We start from the raw sequence: 15,975 nt of genomic DNA on the forward strand, positions 1-15,975 counted from the left end.
TCCCCCTAGTGGCCGGAGGAGATCACAGCTGTCACTTCCTGTTTTTGTTTCCATTTTTTTTCTGTTTCATTTGTTTCTTAGCAATTGGGTTTTCAGTTTGTATCGTTCATCTCTCCACCCAACCGTCTTCACAGCCCCGCCCGCTCCGTACCCTGACTCCGCCATCAGGCTCCTCCGGCCCCGCCCCATCAGAAGTCCAGCCACTCGCTCAGTAGATGCAGCTGGATGGGGAGATCTCTCCTCCTTCATGGCAGTCGTGGAACACCTGCAGAGAGGACAGAAGGGTGAGGTCAGCTGAGGCTGGGGAGGGGCTGCGGGTGCGTCAAGGGGCATGGTCACCGGGCAGAGTCCGCAGGGCGTCTTGACGAGGCCGGTGGGCTGCAGGATGGCGTTGACGCCGCGGTACAGCTTCATCTGGCCGTCCACGCTGCCCACCGTCCCTTCCTTGGCAGCGATCACCGTCATCTCCACCTTCCCGTCGTAGATCAGTGTGTTTAGGATAGTCTCGATGTCGTCCATGGAAAGGTCCACCTGTGCCCAACACACACACACCTGTCAGCCCACAGGTAGACCGGCTGCCAAGGGCCTGGACTGCAGGGGGGCGGAGTCACCTTGCTGATTCCCAGCTCACAGATGTACTTCCACACCTCATGTGACGTTGCGAATGAGCTGTTCCTCTGGACCATCGGGCTCTGCTGCCCGTCCCTCGCCGCTTCCGCCTGGGAGCAGAGCAGAGAGGGTCACAGGATCCACTGGGGGTCACAGGATCCACTGGGGGTCACAGGATCCACTGGGGGTCACAGGATCCACTGGGGGTCACAGGATCCACTGGGGGTCACACACCCAACCAGGGGTCACATGGAGCCGTTGTAAAGAAAAACTGAGGACGAACATGGGGTTTATCTCTGATCATGTTGGTTCCATCTGATCTACTTTCATTACTGAGGCCACAGACCTCTGCTGCCCCCTGCTGGCTTGAATCATCTAAACCTGAACCGTTGTGTGTGTCCAGACGGGTTCTGCTGGTACCTTGCTCTGCAGGAACTTGAAGCACTGCTGGTTCAGAACCTCCACAAACTCGGACTCAAAGTCCTGGTCGCTGTACCAGGCGCCGCCCGTCACCGTTCGATCCGGCTGCAGGTTGTACAGCATGTACACCTTCTTCTTGGAGGCCTAGAGAACAGAACCGCATCAGAACCAGATCGGAAACTGGGTCACCTACAGTTTTCAGCATCCTGACTAGAAACCTGAATATATAAAAAGTGCTTTGAATTCAAACCCATTTCTGAGTTCATCAGACCAAAATGATACTGAACTATTAAGGCGTTTTAATAAAGTGAATCAGCGTGATTGGCTGATGTGTGGCACATCCAGCCAACGGGACGGGAAGGCGGACGACCCGGAGATGGAGGAGCTCCATAGCGACTCCAGGAGGTCAGGGTGGGAATCCAGCTGACGGGATTCTCACCGGCGCAGAACCACTTCTTCCCCTTAGAAAACCACAAATCTCTTTGACTATTAGTTCAAATTTATGTTGAACCTGCAGAAAAGGGCCAGCAAAGATTGTTTGGTGTAAGAAAGCCCACAGAGGTTCAGGTGGTAAGTCAAAGATGATCCTAGTTTATAGATCATATGTTGATGTTTTCTTTGGAAATCTTAGTCTTCAGTAGAGTAATAAGATGTTAGGAGTTTGAACAATGCTCACTAACCTGATGATCAATAAACGGATCATCAGGGAAACTAAAGCCTCCTTAGTGACGGCGCTCAGCCTTTACATGAACAGCAGCAGTGGAGGCTCCTTTGTTCAAGCAGAATGAATGTTTGTAAAGCAGAACATGGCGAGGGAACATGGGGTTTGTCGTACAGTCGGTCGACAATGAAAGGCCCTTTTTTTTCTTTTAAACTGAAAAAACGGCGAGCTGCTGGAACCACCGGCTCTCAAGGCTTTCTGGAGAAACCGTGGCACGCTGCATCCCCTTCACCGATTCCAGCTCCGCTTTCATGGCATCCTCCCTGACAGACCGGTGTGCAAACTGGCAGGCCTTGGAAGCCCCTCTTCCACTGTTGCTGGATTAAGAACTCCTGACGAATGGCTCACAGTCATATTGGGGCTCATCAGCTCTGGCTCCTCAGGGCAGCGTGCCGGGCCCTCTGCTCTTCACGCTGCCAGGCCGTCCTAAACTTCAACAGAGTTTAGCACGGTGGACAGGGTGGACATGGTAGAGAGGGTGGAGAGGGTTAGGATTCCTGGGGTTCATTTCATGGATAAACGGGCCTGGAGTGGGAACACAGCAGAACGGCCCGGAGAAGCATCACCTGATGCTGCTGCAGGTTTCATTCCATGAACTGGAAGCATCACCTGATGCTGCTGCAGGTTTCATTCCATGAACTGGAAGCATCAGCTGATGCTGCTGCAGGTTTCATTCCATGAACTGGAAGCATCAGCTGATGCTGCTGCAGGTTTCCATCCATGAACTGGAAGCATCACCTGATGCTGCTGCAGGTTTCATTCCATGAACTGGAAGCATCACCTGATGCTGCTGCAGGTTTCCATCCATGAACCTGATGCTGCTGCAGGTTTCCATCCATGAACTGGAAGCATCACCTGATGCTGCTGCAGGTTTCCATCCATGAACTGGAAGCATCACCTGATGCTGCTGCAGGTTTCATTCCATGAACTGGAAGCATCACCTGATGCTGCTGCAGGTTTCCATCCATGAACTGGAAGCATCACCTGATGCTGCTGCAGGTTTCCATCCATGAACTGGAAGCATCACCTGATGCTGCTGCAGGTTTCCATCCATGAACTGGAAGCATCAGCTGATGCTGCTGCAGGTTTCCATCCATGAACTGGAAGCATCAGCTGATGCTGCTGCAGGTTTCCATCCATGAACTGGAAGCATCACCTGATGCTGCTGCAGGTTTCCATCCATGAACTGGAAGCATCAGCTGATGCTGCTGCAGGTTTCATTCCATGAACTGGAAGCATCAGCTGATGCTGCTGCAGGTTTCATTCCATGAACTGGAAGCATCACCTGATGCTGCTGCAGGTTTCCATCCATAAACTGGAAGCATCACCTGATGCTGCCTCTTCGCCTCAGTTCAGACCCAGCAGCCCTGTGCTTACTAATCGCCACGGCTACCGTTTACCACCAATTTTATTCAAGTCCTGATAATTTTATAATTATAAAATTACATTATGTTTCTATCATGATAATGACGATTATTGATTGATTGATCATTTATACTTAATGTGCATTTAGAGATATCAGTTGTGTATGGAGGACCGATCCTGTCAAAACCCAAATATCAAAATAAATCAAAATAAGCCTGGGTTGTACCAACCGGGCCTGAACCGGGCCTGAACCGGGCCCGAGCGGTTCTGGACTCACCGCCACAGACTTGACGGCCTTGATGAGCTTCTTGCTCTCCAGGTTCTTCAGGATCTTGTTGATCTCCGTCAGAGAAGGTTGCTCTTGAAGCGGATGTCTCTGCTCCAGATTCCTGCGGCGACACCAGAACCGTGAGGCCGTGAGGTTCTGACCCGATCACGGCGGGCCATCTTCAGGACGATACCTTTGTTTCCCGCGTCCTCGATGATCTGGTAGACCAGTTCTCCTGGTTGTCAGAACCTTTCATCTTACTGGAACACAGAGGAGCGTCAGGGAGGAACGACCCGGCAGAACCGGGCCGCGGGGAGCTTACCTGGCGCTCTGCGTGTCCTTCAGCCGGTACAGCAGACCCGAACTGTTCCTCAGCAGGTCCAGCTGACCCTGAAACACAGTCGGTCAAAGGTCAGGATTCACACCCTGCCAGTTTCTTCTTCGTGTGTCTTAAATGTTTCACATCAAACAAACAGGAAGACGATCAGGTTACTGCTGATGTTCCACAGATCCGGTCCACTTATCGTCAGAGCGATACGGCGAACAACCACCGAACCGGAACCGGAAGTGACTGACCAGGGACAGCAGCTTGTTGAGCGCCATGGCGCGCTGCTGGGGCTCCAGGTGAGGCAGGTCGTTCTGGATCACCTGGTCTGTGATTCCCTGGGGAAACTGCTGACACAGCTCCTTGATCCTGCGAAACACCCGAACCGAACCGGGTCAGAGCCTGCTTCTGGAAACATTAAAATAATGAAAGCGTTTCTCCTGGTTCGGTTCTTCTCACCTGTTCTCTATCTCCGCCGGTTCCGAAAGGTTCGTCCTTCTTCACCTTCACCTCTGCCATCCTGACCCAACTGTGTGGTTCCGTGTCTCGGTGCGGGTTTGACTGGACCGGGTTTCTGAGTCGCGAAGAGCCGGATGTTCGGGGTCCTTCCGGCTGCGAGCTGCCCTGGACGCTGCCTGATCATAAAGCAGTTGGGGTCCTGCAGATATTCTGCTGCTTTCATAAACTCTGCTTCCTTTTTATGAAACAAAATATTTCCAGGTTGGATTTTAATGTGCAAAATCCTGCGGCTGTTTTAGTGAAACCCGGAAACCAAACATGTAAAACCAGGCGGTTCTGGTTCTGGTTCTGGATCGATAATCTAAGTATTGTTGCTGAGAGTCATGGGCGGAGCCGAGCCCGTTGTCATGGTGACGCCAAACGCAACAGCGGCGCTTCGGTGAAAACTGGAACCAGAACCGAACCGGATCAGAACCGGAACCAAACCGGATCAGAACCGGAACCGAACCGGATCAGAACCGGAACCAAACCAGGCTCAGAACCGGAACCAAACCAGGCTCAGAACCGGATCAGAACCGGAACCAAACCAGGCTCAGAACCGGGTCACAACTGGATCTGAACTACGTTCATCAAAGTTTATGATCAACAGATCGATAATCAATCGTTCTGCCACTCAGACGCTGATATCGATCAGCCAGCGGTTGCCATGGCAGCAGGCGCCATTTCAGCTCCTCTCATCATCCCGATCAGAGACCACGTGACCCGGAAACGCAAAACCCGCATCGACACCAGCACGCCCGTCTGCATCCAGTCAGGTACATCCAACCACATCCAACCACATCCAACCACATCCAGCCGCATCCAACCGCATCCAACTGCATCCAACCGCATCCAACCACATCCAACCACATCCAACCACATCCAGCCGCATCCAACCGCATCCAACTGCATCCAACCGCATCCAACCACATCCAACTGCATCCAACCGCATCCAACCCATCCAACTGCATCCAACCGCATCCAACCACATCCAGCCGCATCCAACCACATCCAACCACATCCAACCGCATCCAACCACATCCAACCACATCCAACCACATCCAACCACATCCAACCACATCCAACCGCATCCAACCACATCCAACCACATCCAACCGCATCCAACCACATCCAACCACATCCAACCACATCCAACCGCATCCAACCACATCCAACCACATCCAACACATCCAACCACATCCAACCACATCCAACCGCATCCAACTGCATCCAACCGCATCCAACCACATCCAACCACATCCAACTGCATCCAACCACATCCAACCACATCCAACTGCATCCAACCGCATCCAACCGCATCCAACCACATCCAACCGCATCCAACTGCATCCAACCGCATCCAACCGCATCCAACCACATCCAACCACATCCAACCGCATCCAACCACATCCAACCACATCCAACCGCATCCAACCACATCCAACCACATCCAACCACATCCAACCACATCCAACCACATCCAACCGCATCCAACCACATCCAACCGCATCCAGCCGCATCCAGCCGCATCCAACCGCATCCAACCGCATCCAACCACATCCAACCGCATCCAACCGCATCCAACCACATCCAACCGCATCCAACCACATCCAACCGCATCCAACCGCATCCAACCGCATCCAACCGCATCCAACCACATCCAACCACATCCAACAACATCCAACCGCATCCAACCGCATCCAACCGCATACAACTGCATCCAACCACATCCAACCGCATCCAACCGCATCCAACCACATCCAACCGCATACAACTGCATCCAACCACATCCAACCGCATCCAACCGCATCCAACTGCATCCAACCACAGCCAACCACATCCAACCGCATCCAACCACATCCAACCGCATCCAACCGCACCCAACTGCATCCAACCACATCCAACACATCCACCTGCATCCAACCACATCCAACCACATCCAACCGCATCCAACCACATCCAACTGCATCCAACTACATCCAACTGCATCCAACTGCATCCAACTGCATCCAACCACATCCAACCGCATCCAACTGCATCCAACTGCATCCAACCGCATCCAACTGCATCCAACCGCATCCAACCGCACCCAACTGCATCCAACCACATCCAACACATCCACCTGCATCCAACCACATCCAACCACATCCAACCGCATCCAACCACATCCAACTGCATCCAACTACATCCAACTGCATCCAACTGCATCCAACTGCATCCAACCACATCCAACCGCATCCAACTGCATCCAACTGCATCCAACCGCATCCAACTGCATCCAACCACATCCAACTGCATCCAACCGCATCCAACTGCATCCAACACATCCAACACATCCAACTGCATCCAACCGCATCCAACTGCATCCAACCACATCCAACTGCATCCAACCACATCCAACCGCATCCAACCACATCCAACCGCATCCAACCGCATCCAACCACATCCAACCACATACAACCGCATGCAACCGCATACAACTGCATCCAACCACAGGCAACCACATCCAACCGCATCCAACCACATCCAACCACATCCAACCGCATCCAACTGCATCCAACCACATCCAACCACATCCAACTGCATCCAACTGCATCCAACCACATCCAACCACATCCAACTGCATCCAACCACATCCAACTGCATCCAACTGCATCCAACTGCATCCAACCACATCCAACACATCCACCTGCATCCAACCACATCCAACCACATCCAACCGCATCCAACCACATCCAACTGCATCCAGTCAGGTACATCCAACACATCCAACCACATCCAACTGCATCCAACCGCATCCAACCACATCCAACCACATCCAACCGCATCCAACTGCATCCAACCGCATCCAACTGCATCCAACCACATCCAACCGCATCCAACTGCATCCAACTGCATCCAACCGCATCCAACTGCATCCAACCACATCCAACTGCATCCAACTGCATCCAACCGCATCCAACCACATCCAACTGCATCCAACCACATCCAACTGCATCCAACCACATCCAACTGCATCCAACTGCATCCAACCGCATCCAACCGCATCCAACTGCATCCAGTCAGGTACATCCAACACATCCAACACATCCAACTGCATCCAACCACATCCAACCACATCCAACCGCATCCAACTGCATCCAACCACATCCAACTGCATCCAACCGCATCCAGTCAGGTACATCCAACACATCCAACACATCCAACTGCATCCAACTGCATCCAACCACATCCAACCGCATCCAACTGCATCCAACCACATCCAACTGCATCCAACCACATCCAACTGCATCCAACTGCATCTAACTGCATCCAACCGCATCCAACCGCATCCAACCGCATCCAACTGCATCCAACCACATCCAACTGCATCCAACTGCATCCAACCACATCCAACTGCATCCATCTTCATCCAACCGCATCCAACTGCATCCAACCACATCCAACCACATCCAACTGCATCCAACTGCATCCAACCGCATCCAACCACATCCAACTGCATCCAACCACATCCAACCACATCCAACTGCATCCAACACATCCAACGGCATCCAACTGCATCCAACTGCATCCAACTGCATCCAACCGCATCCAACCGCATCCAACTGCATCCAACCGCATCCAACTGCATCCAACTGCATCCAACCGCATCCAACCGCATCCAACTGCATCCAACCGCACCAACTGCATCCAACCGCATCCAACTGCATCCAACTGCATCCAACCACATCCAACCGCATCCAACTGCATCCAACCACATCCAACACATCCACCTGCATCCAACCACATCCAACCACATCCAACCGCATCCAACCACATCCAACTGCATCCAACTACATCCAACTGCATCCAACTGCATCCAACTGCATCCAACCACATCCAACCGCATCCAACTGCATCCAACTGCATCCAACCGCATCCAACTGCATCCAACCACATCCAACTGCATCCAACCGCATCCAACTGCATCCAACACATCCAACACATCCAACTGCATCCAACCGCATCCAACTGCATCCAACCACATCCAACTGCATCCAACCACATCCAACCGCATCCAACCACATCCAACCGCATCCAACCGCATCCAACCACATCCAACCACATACAACCGCATGCAACCGCATACAACTGCATCCAACCACAGGCAACCACATCCAACCGCATCCAACCACATCCAACCACATCCAACCGCATCCAACTGCATCCAACCACATCCAACCACATCCAACTGCATCCAACTGCATCCAACCACATCCAACCACATCCAACTGCATCCAACCACATCCAACTGCATCCAACTGCATCCAACTGCATCCAACCACATCCAACACATCCACCTGCATCCAACCACATCCAACCACATCCAACCGCATCCAACCACATCCAACTGCATCCAGTCAGGTACATCCAACACATCCAACCACATCCAACTGCATCCAACCGCATCCAACCACATCCAACCACATCCAACCGCATCCAACTGCATCCAACCGCATCCAACTGCATCCAACCACATCCAACCGCATCCAACTGCATCCAACTGCATCCAACCGCATCCAACTGCATCCAACCACATCCAACTGCATCCAACTGCATCCAACCGCATCCAACCGCATCCAACCACATCCAACTGCATCCAACCACATCCAACTGCATCCAACCACATCCAACTGCATCCAACTGCATCCAACCGCATCCAACCGCATCCAACTGCATCCAGTCAGGTACATCCAACACATCCAACACATCCAACTGCATCCAACCACATCCAACCACATCCAACCGCATCCAACTGCATCCAACCACATCCAACTGCATCCAACCGCATCCAGTCAGGTACATCCAACACATCCAACACATCCAACTGCATCCAACTGCATCCAACCACATCCAACCGCATCCAACTGCATCCAACCACATCCAACTGCATCCAACCACATCCAACTGCATCCAACTGCATCTAACTGCATCCAACCGCATCCAACCGCATCCAACCGCATCCAACTGCATCCAACCACATCCAACTGCATCCAACTGCATCCAACCACATCCAACTGCATCCATCTTCATCCAACCGCATCCAACTGCATCCAACCACATCCAACCACATCCAACTGCATCCAACTGCATCCAACCGCATCCAACCACATCCAACTGCATCCAACCACATCCAACCACATCCAACTGCATCCAACACATCCAACGGCATCCAACTGCATCCAACTGCATCCAACTGCATCCAACCGCATCCAACCGCATCCAACTGCATCCAACCGCATCCAACTGCATCCAACTGCATCCAACCGCATCCAACCGCATCCAACTGCATCCAACCGCACCAACTGCATCCAACCGCATCCAACTGCATCCAACTGCATCCAACCACATCCAACCGCATCCAACTGCATCCAACCACATCCAACTGCATCTAACTGCATCCAACCGCATCCAACCACATCCAACTGCATCCAACCGCATCCAACTGCATCCAACCACATCCAACTGCATCCAACCGTATCCAACATATCCAACTGCATCCAACCACATCCAACTGCATCCAACCACATCCAGCTTCATCCAACACTTCCAACTACATCCAACTGCATCCAACTGCATCCAACTGCATCCAACTACATCCAACTGCATCCAACCGTATCCAACCACATCCAACTGCATCCAACCACATCCAACTGCATCCAACCGCATCCAACATATCCAACTCCATCCAACCACATCCAACTGCATCCAACCGCATCCAACATATCAAACTGCATCCAACTGCATCCAACCACATCCAACCGCATCCAACACATCCAACCACATCCAACCGCATCCAACACATCCAACTGCATCCAATCGCATCCAACCACATCCAACTGCATCCAACACCTCCAACCACATCCAACCGCATCCAACCGCATCCAACACATCCAACCGCATCCAACACATCCAACTGCATCCAATCGCATCCAACCGCATCCAACCACATCCAACCGCATCCAACCGCATCCAACACATCCAACTGCATCCAACCACATCCAACTGCATCCAACCACATCCAACCGCATCCAACCACATCCAACTGCATCCAACCACATCCAACTGCATCCAACCACATCCAACCGCATCCAACCACATCCAACTGCATGCAACTGCATCCAACCACATCCAACCGCATCCAACCGCATCCAACCATATCCAACCGCATCCAACCACATCCAACCGCATCCAACCACATCCAACACATCCAACTGCATCTAACCACATCCAACCCCATCCAACTGCATCCAACCACATCCAACCACATCCAACCACATCCAACCGCATCCAACCGCATCCAACACATCCAACTGCATCCAACCACATCCAACCGCATCCAACCGCATCCAACTGCATCCAACACATCCAACACATCCAACCGCATCCAACCACATCCAACCATATCCAACCACATCCAACCGCATCCAACCGCATCCAACTGCATCCAACACATCCAACACATCCAACTGCATCCAACCGCATCCAACCACATCCAACCGCATCCAACCACATCCAACCATATCCAACCGCATCCAACCACATCCAACTGCATCCAACTGCATCCAACCACATCCAACTGCATCCAACTGCATCTAACTGCATCCAACCGCATCCAACTGCATCCAGTCTGGTACATCCAACACATCCAACACATCCAACTGCATCCAACCACATCCAACCGCATCCAACTGCATCCAACCACATCCAACCACATCCAACTGCATCCAACTGCATCCAACCTTATCCAACCGCATCCAACCGCATCCAACATATCCAACTGCATCCAACTGCATCCAACCACATCCAACTGCATCCAACCACATCCAACCGCATCCAACTGCATCCAACTGCATCCAACATATCCAACTGCATCCAACTGCATCCAACCACATCCAACTGCATCCAACACATCCAACTGCATCCAACCACATCCAACTGCATCCAACTGCATCCAACCACATCCAACTGCATCCAACTGCATCCATCTTCATCCAACCGCATCCAACTGCATCCAACCACATCCAACCACATCCAACTGCATCCAACTGCATCCAACCACATCCAACTGCATCCAACTGCATCTAACTGCATCCAACCGCATCCAACCACATCCAACCACATCCAACTGCATCCAACTGCATCCAACCACATCCAACTGCATCCAACTGCATCCATCTTCATCCAACCGCATCCAACTGCATCCAACCACATCCAACCACATCCAACTGCATCCAACTGCATCCATCTTCGTCCAACTGCATCCAACTGCATCCAACACATCCAACTGCATCCAACTGCATCCAACTGCATCCAACACATCCAACTGCATCCAACTGCATCCAACTGCATCCAACTGCATCCAACCACATCCAACTGCATCCAACACATCCAACGGCATCCAACTGCATCCAACTGCATCCAACCGCATCCAACTGCATCCAACCGCATCCAACCGCATCCAACTGCATCCAACCGCATCCAACTGCATCCAACCGCATCCAACCGCATCCAACTGCATCCAACCACATCCAACCGCATCCAACTGCATCCCACCACATCCAACTGCATCTAACTGCATCCAACCACATCCAACCGCATCCAACTGCATCCAACCACATCCAACCACATCCAACTGCATCTAACTGCATCCAACCGCATCCAACCACATCCAACTGCATCCAACCGCATCCAACTGCTTCCAACCACATCCAACTGCATCCAACCGTATCCAACCACATCCAACTGCATCCAACCGCATCCAACCACATCCAACTGCATCCAACCGCATCCAACTGCATCCAACCACATCCAACCGCATCCAACATATCCAACCGCATCCAACATATCCAACTGCATCCAACCACATCCAACCGCATCCAACATATCCAACTGCATCCAACTGCATCCAACATATCCAAGGTCTTCCTGGTTCTCCAGGTGTGTGTTTCTTCAGACTCTGCAGGTGTGCTGATCTTCTTCACTCTGGATGGTTCGAAGCCGGTTGCCTTGCTCCGGGGGTCAGAGGTCGGCAGCAGGAAGTACACAGGTCCCGTCTTTCTTCCTGCGGGCCAGGTGTCTGTCAGGGCCGTGGCCGTTGCCAGGTAACGTTCAGCAGAAACACTTGAGCTGCATCACTTCCTGTTTTCCTCTTCTGAATGTGACTGCGGCGCAGGGACGGGAGGCGCAGCTCCGTGGTCACCAAGGTGTTCTCCGTGGGTCAGGTGGAACCAGACCAGCAGGTAGCCAATCAGCAGCTTGTAGCTGACCCCTGACCTCGCTCACCTGTCTGGTCTGAAGGCTCCGCCTCTGTGGTTCTGTTGCTTCAGGTCCAGTCTGATGGAGGCTGCGATTCTGATGAGCCGCCCGTTTCTAATCCAACACCTGCAGGAACACCTGGACACTCAAAGTGGAGGGAAGTCACCTGCAGTCCGGCTTCTGAACCGGGCCGGACCGGGTCCAGTCCTCCGATCTCCCTGCCCTCCAGACGCTCCAGAGGTGTTGGGATTCCAGATCCTGATGCTGCCTGGACCAGCTCCTCCCGACGCTCCCGCTCTGCGGTAAACAGGCTAACAGGGAGATCCGGCAGGAAGTTCCAGACCTGGCCGGCCTATACTGTGATCTACTTCCTGTGATCTACTTCCTGTGATCTACTTCCTGTCTGCTAGGATTCTCACTATGGAACGCAGCCGAGCAGCGAACCGCAAACCCAACGGCCGAGAGTCACCACAGCACCATGGTACCATCTCAAGACACCCACACTCTGATGACGCTACCCTTAGGACACGCCCACTGGCAGAGACACGCCCACTGGCAGAGACACGCCCACTGGCAGAGACACGCCCACTGGCAGAGACACGCCCACTGGCAGAGACACGCCCACTGGCAGAGACACGCCCACTGGCAGAGACACGCCCAGTGGGCTAACATGAGCTACTTTTGTGCGCTTGTTGTTGCTATGCGATTTTTATTCAGGTCTAGTTTGTCCATAACAAACAAACTGTTGTAAAATTGTGCTGAAATGCAGCATTGAGGCCAGTTTTTATCAATGAAATACAAGCTGTTGTTTTATTATTGGTATTGTGGTTCCTCAAACGTCCAGTGGGGGGCGTGTCCTGGTCCTCTGTGTCTCCAGGTGTCCTCGCTGCCTCTGCCTCTGCCCTTCAGACCCGTTTGCACGGTTCTGTCCTCAATGTGGCGCTGTGATTCCTCCGGTACCGGCGCGCAAGCCGCCCCCTGCTGGGAGAGGACAGGTACTTCATTCGTCCATCGTCCAGGTGCGCCGGCCGGCCGGTCCGGACTGACCGACCGTCTGTCCTTCTGTCTCAGCTCCTGCCGTGTCCTTTCTGTCGCTGCCTGGTTCCCAAAAACTCTCGGACCTGTTGGACCTGCGAGGCGTCCATAGAAGGGTCTCAGGCCGGCTTCTCCCTGCAGGTGAGCTCAAGGTGCATCGCCCTTAGCAACCATGGGTCAGGTTCTGATAGAATCAGAACGTCAACCAGGAAGTACTCACATCGAGTTCTGGTTCTGATCTTCAGCCGGTACGTCCAGACCAAAGCCGGGTCAAGTGGGTTCTGGCCCGGGTTTACCTGTGTGTGTTGCTGCAGGTCGACCCGGGTGGAGGCGCCGGCCCCTCAGGTGGGCCGGCGGACGGCAGCATGTGGTCCTGCTCCAGGTGTCGTCGCCTGAACCGTCATGATGCCAGATTCTGTGACTGTTGTGGCAGCAAGGTGACCTTTGACCTGGTGTGTTGGGCAGTGAAGCATTATGGGATATTTATTAGTGTGCTATCCAGGCTGGCCACGCCCCCCTCTGGGTGACGTGTTGGCGGTGCGGAGCAAGCTCACGGCCTGACGCCCCCCACTGTGCGGCGTGCGGCGTGTTCCTCCTGGCGCTGTCTCCGCCCACACCGTGCAGTGACATCACACTGCCTGAAGAGGACGCCGCCCACAGCAAGGTAGAAAGACAGCTGTTTCCTGTCTTACTTCTTCCTGTCATTAACAGGCTGGGTCCCTGCAGGCCCCGCCCCCTCGTGACTCTGCCTGGAAGGCTCCGCCCCCACAGAGCGCCGCCTCCAGACGGGGCGTAGCTCCTCCCCCTGTGGATCGGTCCACGCAGACCGTGGGACTCTATTACCCATCAGCCACTGCGCTGCAGCAGCGGGACCAGCAGAGGGCGCTGCGGCGGGAGGCGGCGAGGAGCCGGCCGCCGCTCAGCTCCATCAGCCCCGGCAGAGGTACCATGGCAACGCCATCAGAGGCTTGGCCCGGTCCTGGAATCTCTGATGGTTCTGTTTGGTTCCGATGGTTCTGTAGGTTACTGGAGGAACCAACTGGACCACGTCTGTGCTCACCTGAGGAGCTACACCCAAAACCGGGCCTCCTTCAGAACCCTGCTGGCAGAACCTCGACTGGGCCGGGTAAGCAGAACAGAACTTGTGGTTCAGCTAAATGTGGGCCAGGATGGTTCTGATCCGGTTTATTGTTCTGGTCCGGTCCAGATGGTGTCGGCGCTGGTCCAGCAGAACCAGGATGAAGTGGTTCTGATGTTGAGCTTCTCATTGGCAGCCAATCAGAACCAGCAGGTGAGGTCCGGACCAGGTCCCTGAACTGGTTCTGAAAGCAGACTTTTGACCCGGCAGAACCTCTGTGTCCAGCAGTTCGGACCTGATGGGGACCATGATGGCCTGGCAGGAAGTTCTATGGTACCGGGTCGGGTCCAGACACTGAGCAGTGTCACACAGTGTGCGTCAGACAGAGCTGGTAAGAACAGAGGATGTTCTGGTGGTTCTGATCTGGACAGAGGAGAACCGGGCCGGACTGATGAACAGTGACCCCTGGTGGTACTTTTAGGATGAAATTGGTTCCTCTTGACAGAGCCGGTTCCGACCTGACAGCTTTGGACCATGAACACCTGGAGGTTCTCTGGTTCTGTTCAGAAAAGGATCAGAACCTCTGGCTCAAAACTCTGCTTTGTCTTCCAGGAAGTCCAGGGAGGAAGCGGGATGCCGACCCGGAACCGAACCTGTTGGTAAGAACAGAACCGATCCGGACCGTCAGTAAGAACAGAAAACCCAGCTCGCGTTCGCTGCGCTCTGATTGGCTGTCTGGCTGCAATCAGGTTACCATGGTGAACAGGTCCATAACACTCAGGACCTGATGATCTCACACAGGTGTGAGGTGGTGTGGGCGGAGCCAGAGGTGTTACAGTTACACGTGATTCATAACCCCTGGCCACGCCCACATTCTGACCACGCCCCTTCGGCTTGTCACGTGACTCAAGCCATTCTCCTCTTCCTCAGGATGAAGAATTCTGCAGCTCTGGGTTCTGATTGGCCGCCTGTCGCAGAGTTCCCCCCCCTTATCATGTCACCATGTGCCTCCAGGTACAGGGTGGGCGTCAGGCTGCGGGTCAGACGATGCCAACCGGGCCAGACCTTTCTCAGCCTGGACCGGGCCGGACCATAACGGTACACGCCTGCAGAGCTTCGATGCCCTGGTTCTGGTTCCGACCCGTTCCTGTGATTAACTGAGGTGCCCATCCTGGACTGCTGGCACAAAGAAGTGGTGTGATGGTTGCTATGATGACACCAGCCCTTGATCGGAACCTGCGAATATGATAGAATATTTGTGGGGTTGACCTTTGACCCCATCCAGGTCATTTCTTAAAGTTTATGGAAATAAAACCCAACATTGTTTCGAAGTTATTATTTATTCACGAGGAAAATTA

At 53.3% G+C, this 15,975-nt stretch overlaps 2 protein-coding genes across 5 annotated transcripts; one reads left to right on the forward strand and one right to left on the reverse strand.

Moving 5' to 3' along the window:
• Nucleotides 1–188: 188 nt before the first annotated feature.
• On the reverse strand, nucleotides 189–4,796 carry LOC129356058 (DNA-directed RNA polymerase III subunit RPC6-like). Its single transcript, XM_055025679.1, is given in 13 exon segments — nucleotides 189–211; nucleotides 214–265; nucleotides 340–531; nucleotides 612–719; nucleotides 1,030–1,173; nucleotides 3,393–3,466; nucleotides 3,469–3,504; nucleotides 3,577–3,615; nucleotides 3,618–3,643; nucleotides 3,706–3,773; nucleotides 3,960–4,077; nucleotides 4,168–4,194; nucleotides 4,196–4,796. Coding segments are annotated over 13 exon segments (939 nt in total). The 5' UTR covers nucleotides 4,228–4,796.
• Nucleotides 4,788–15,931, forward strand: LOC129356057 (double zinc ribbon and ankyrin repeat-containing protein 1-like). Of its 4 annotated transcripts, none has more exons than XM_055025678.1 (15): nucleotides 4,788–4,982; nucleotides 12,203–12,350; nucleotides 12,422–12,488; nucleotides 12,576–12,806; nucleotides 12,915–12,985; nucleotides 13,382–13,499; nucleotides 13,576–13,680; nucleotides 13,854–13,976; nucleotides 14,042–14,203; nucleotides 14,266–14,482; nucleotides 14,562–14,665; nucleotides 14,747–14,830; nucleotides 14,903–15,008; nucleotides 15,230–15,276; nucleotides 15,632–15,931. In XM_055025678.1, exons 1-15 carry the CDS (start codon nucleotides 4,874–4,876, stop codon nucleotides 15,776–15,778), a joined length of 1,839 nt encoding a protein of 612 aa, XP_054881653.1. In that variant the 5' UTR covers nucleotides 4,788–4,873; the 3' UTR covers nucleotides 15,779–15,931. The 4 variants fall into 4 exon arrangements, with proteins under 4 accessions (XP_054881653.1, XP_054881650.1, XP_054881651.1 ...); XM_055025675.1 differs by lacking the exon at nucleotides 4,788–4,982 and adding an exon at nucleotides 6,279–8,933; XM_055025676.1 differs by lacking the exon at nucleotides 4,788–4,982 and adding an exon at nucleotides 6,279–8,933 and having other exon boundaries at nucleotides 14,906–15,008.
• Nucleotides 15,932–15,975: the final 44 nt, after the last annotated feature.

The sequence above is a fragment of the Poeciliopsis prolifica genome, unplaced genomic scaffold, assembly GCF_027474105.1.
Source record: "Poeciliopsis prolifica strain line A6 unplaced genomic scaffold, Auburn_PproV2 SCAFFOLD154, whole genome shotgun sequence".
NCBI classification, from domain to species: Eukaryota; Metazoa; Chordata; class Actinopteri; order Cyprinodontiformes; family Poeciliidae; genus Poeciliopsis; species Poeciliopsis prolifica.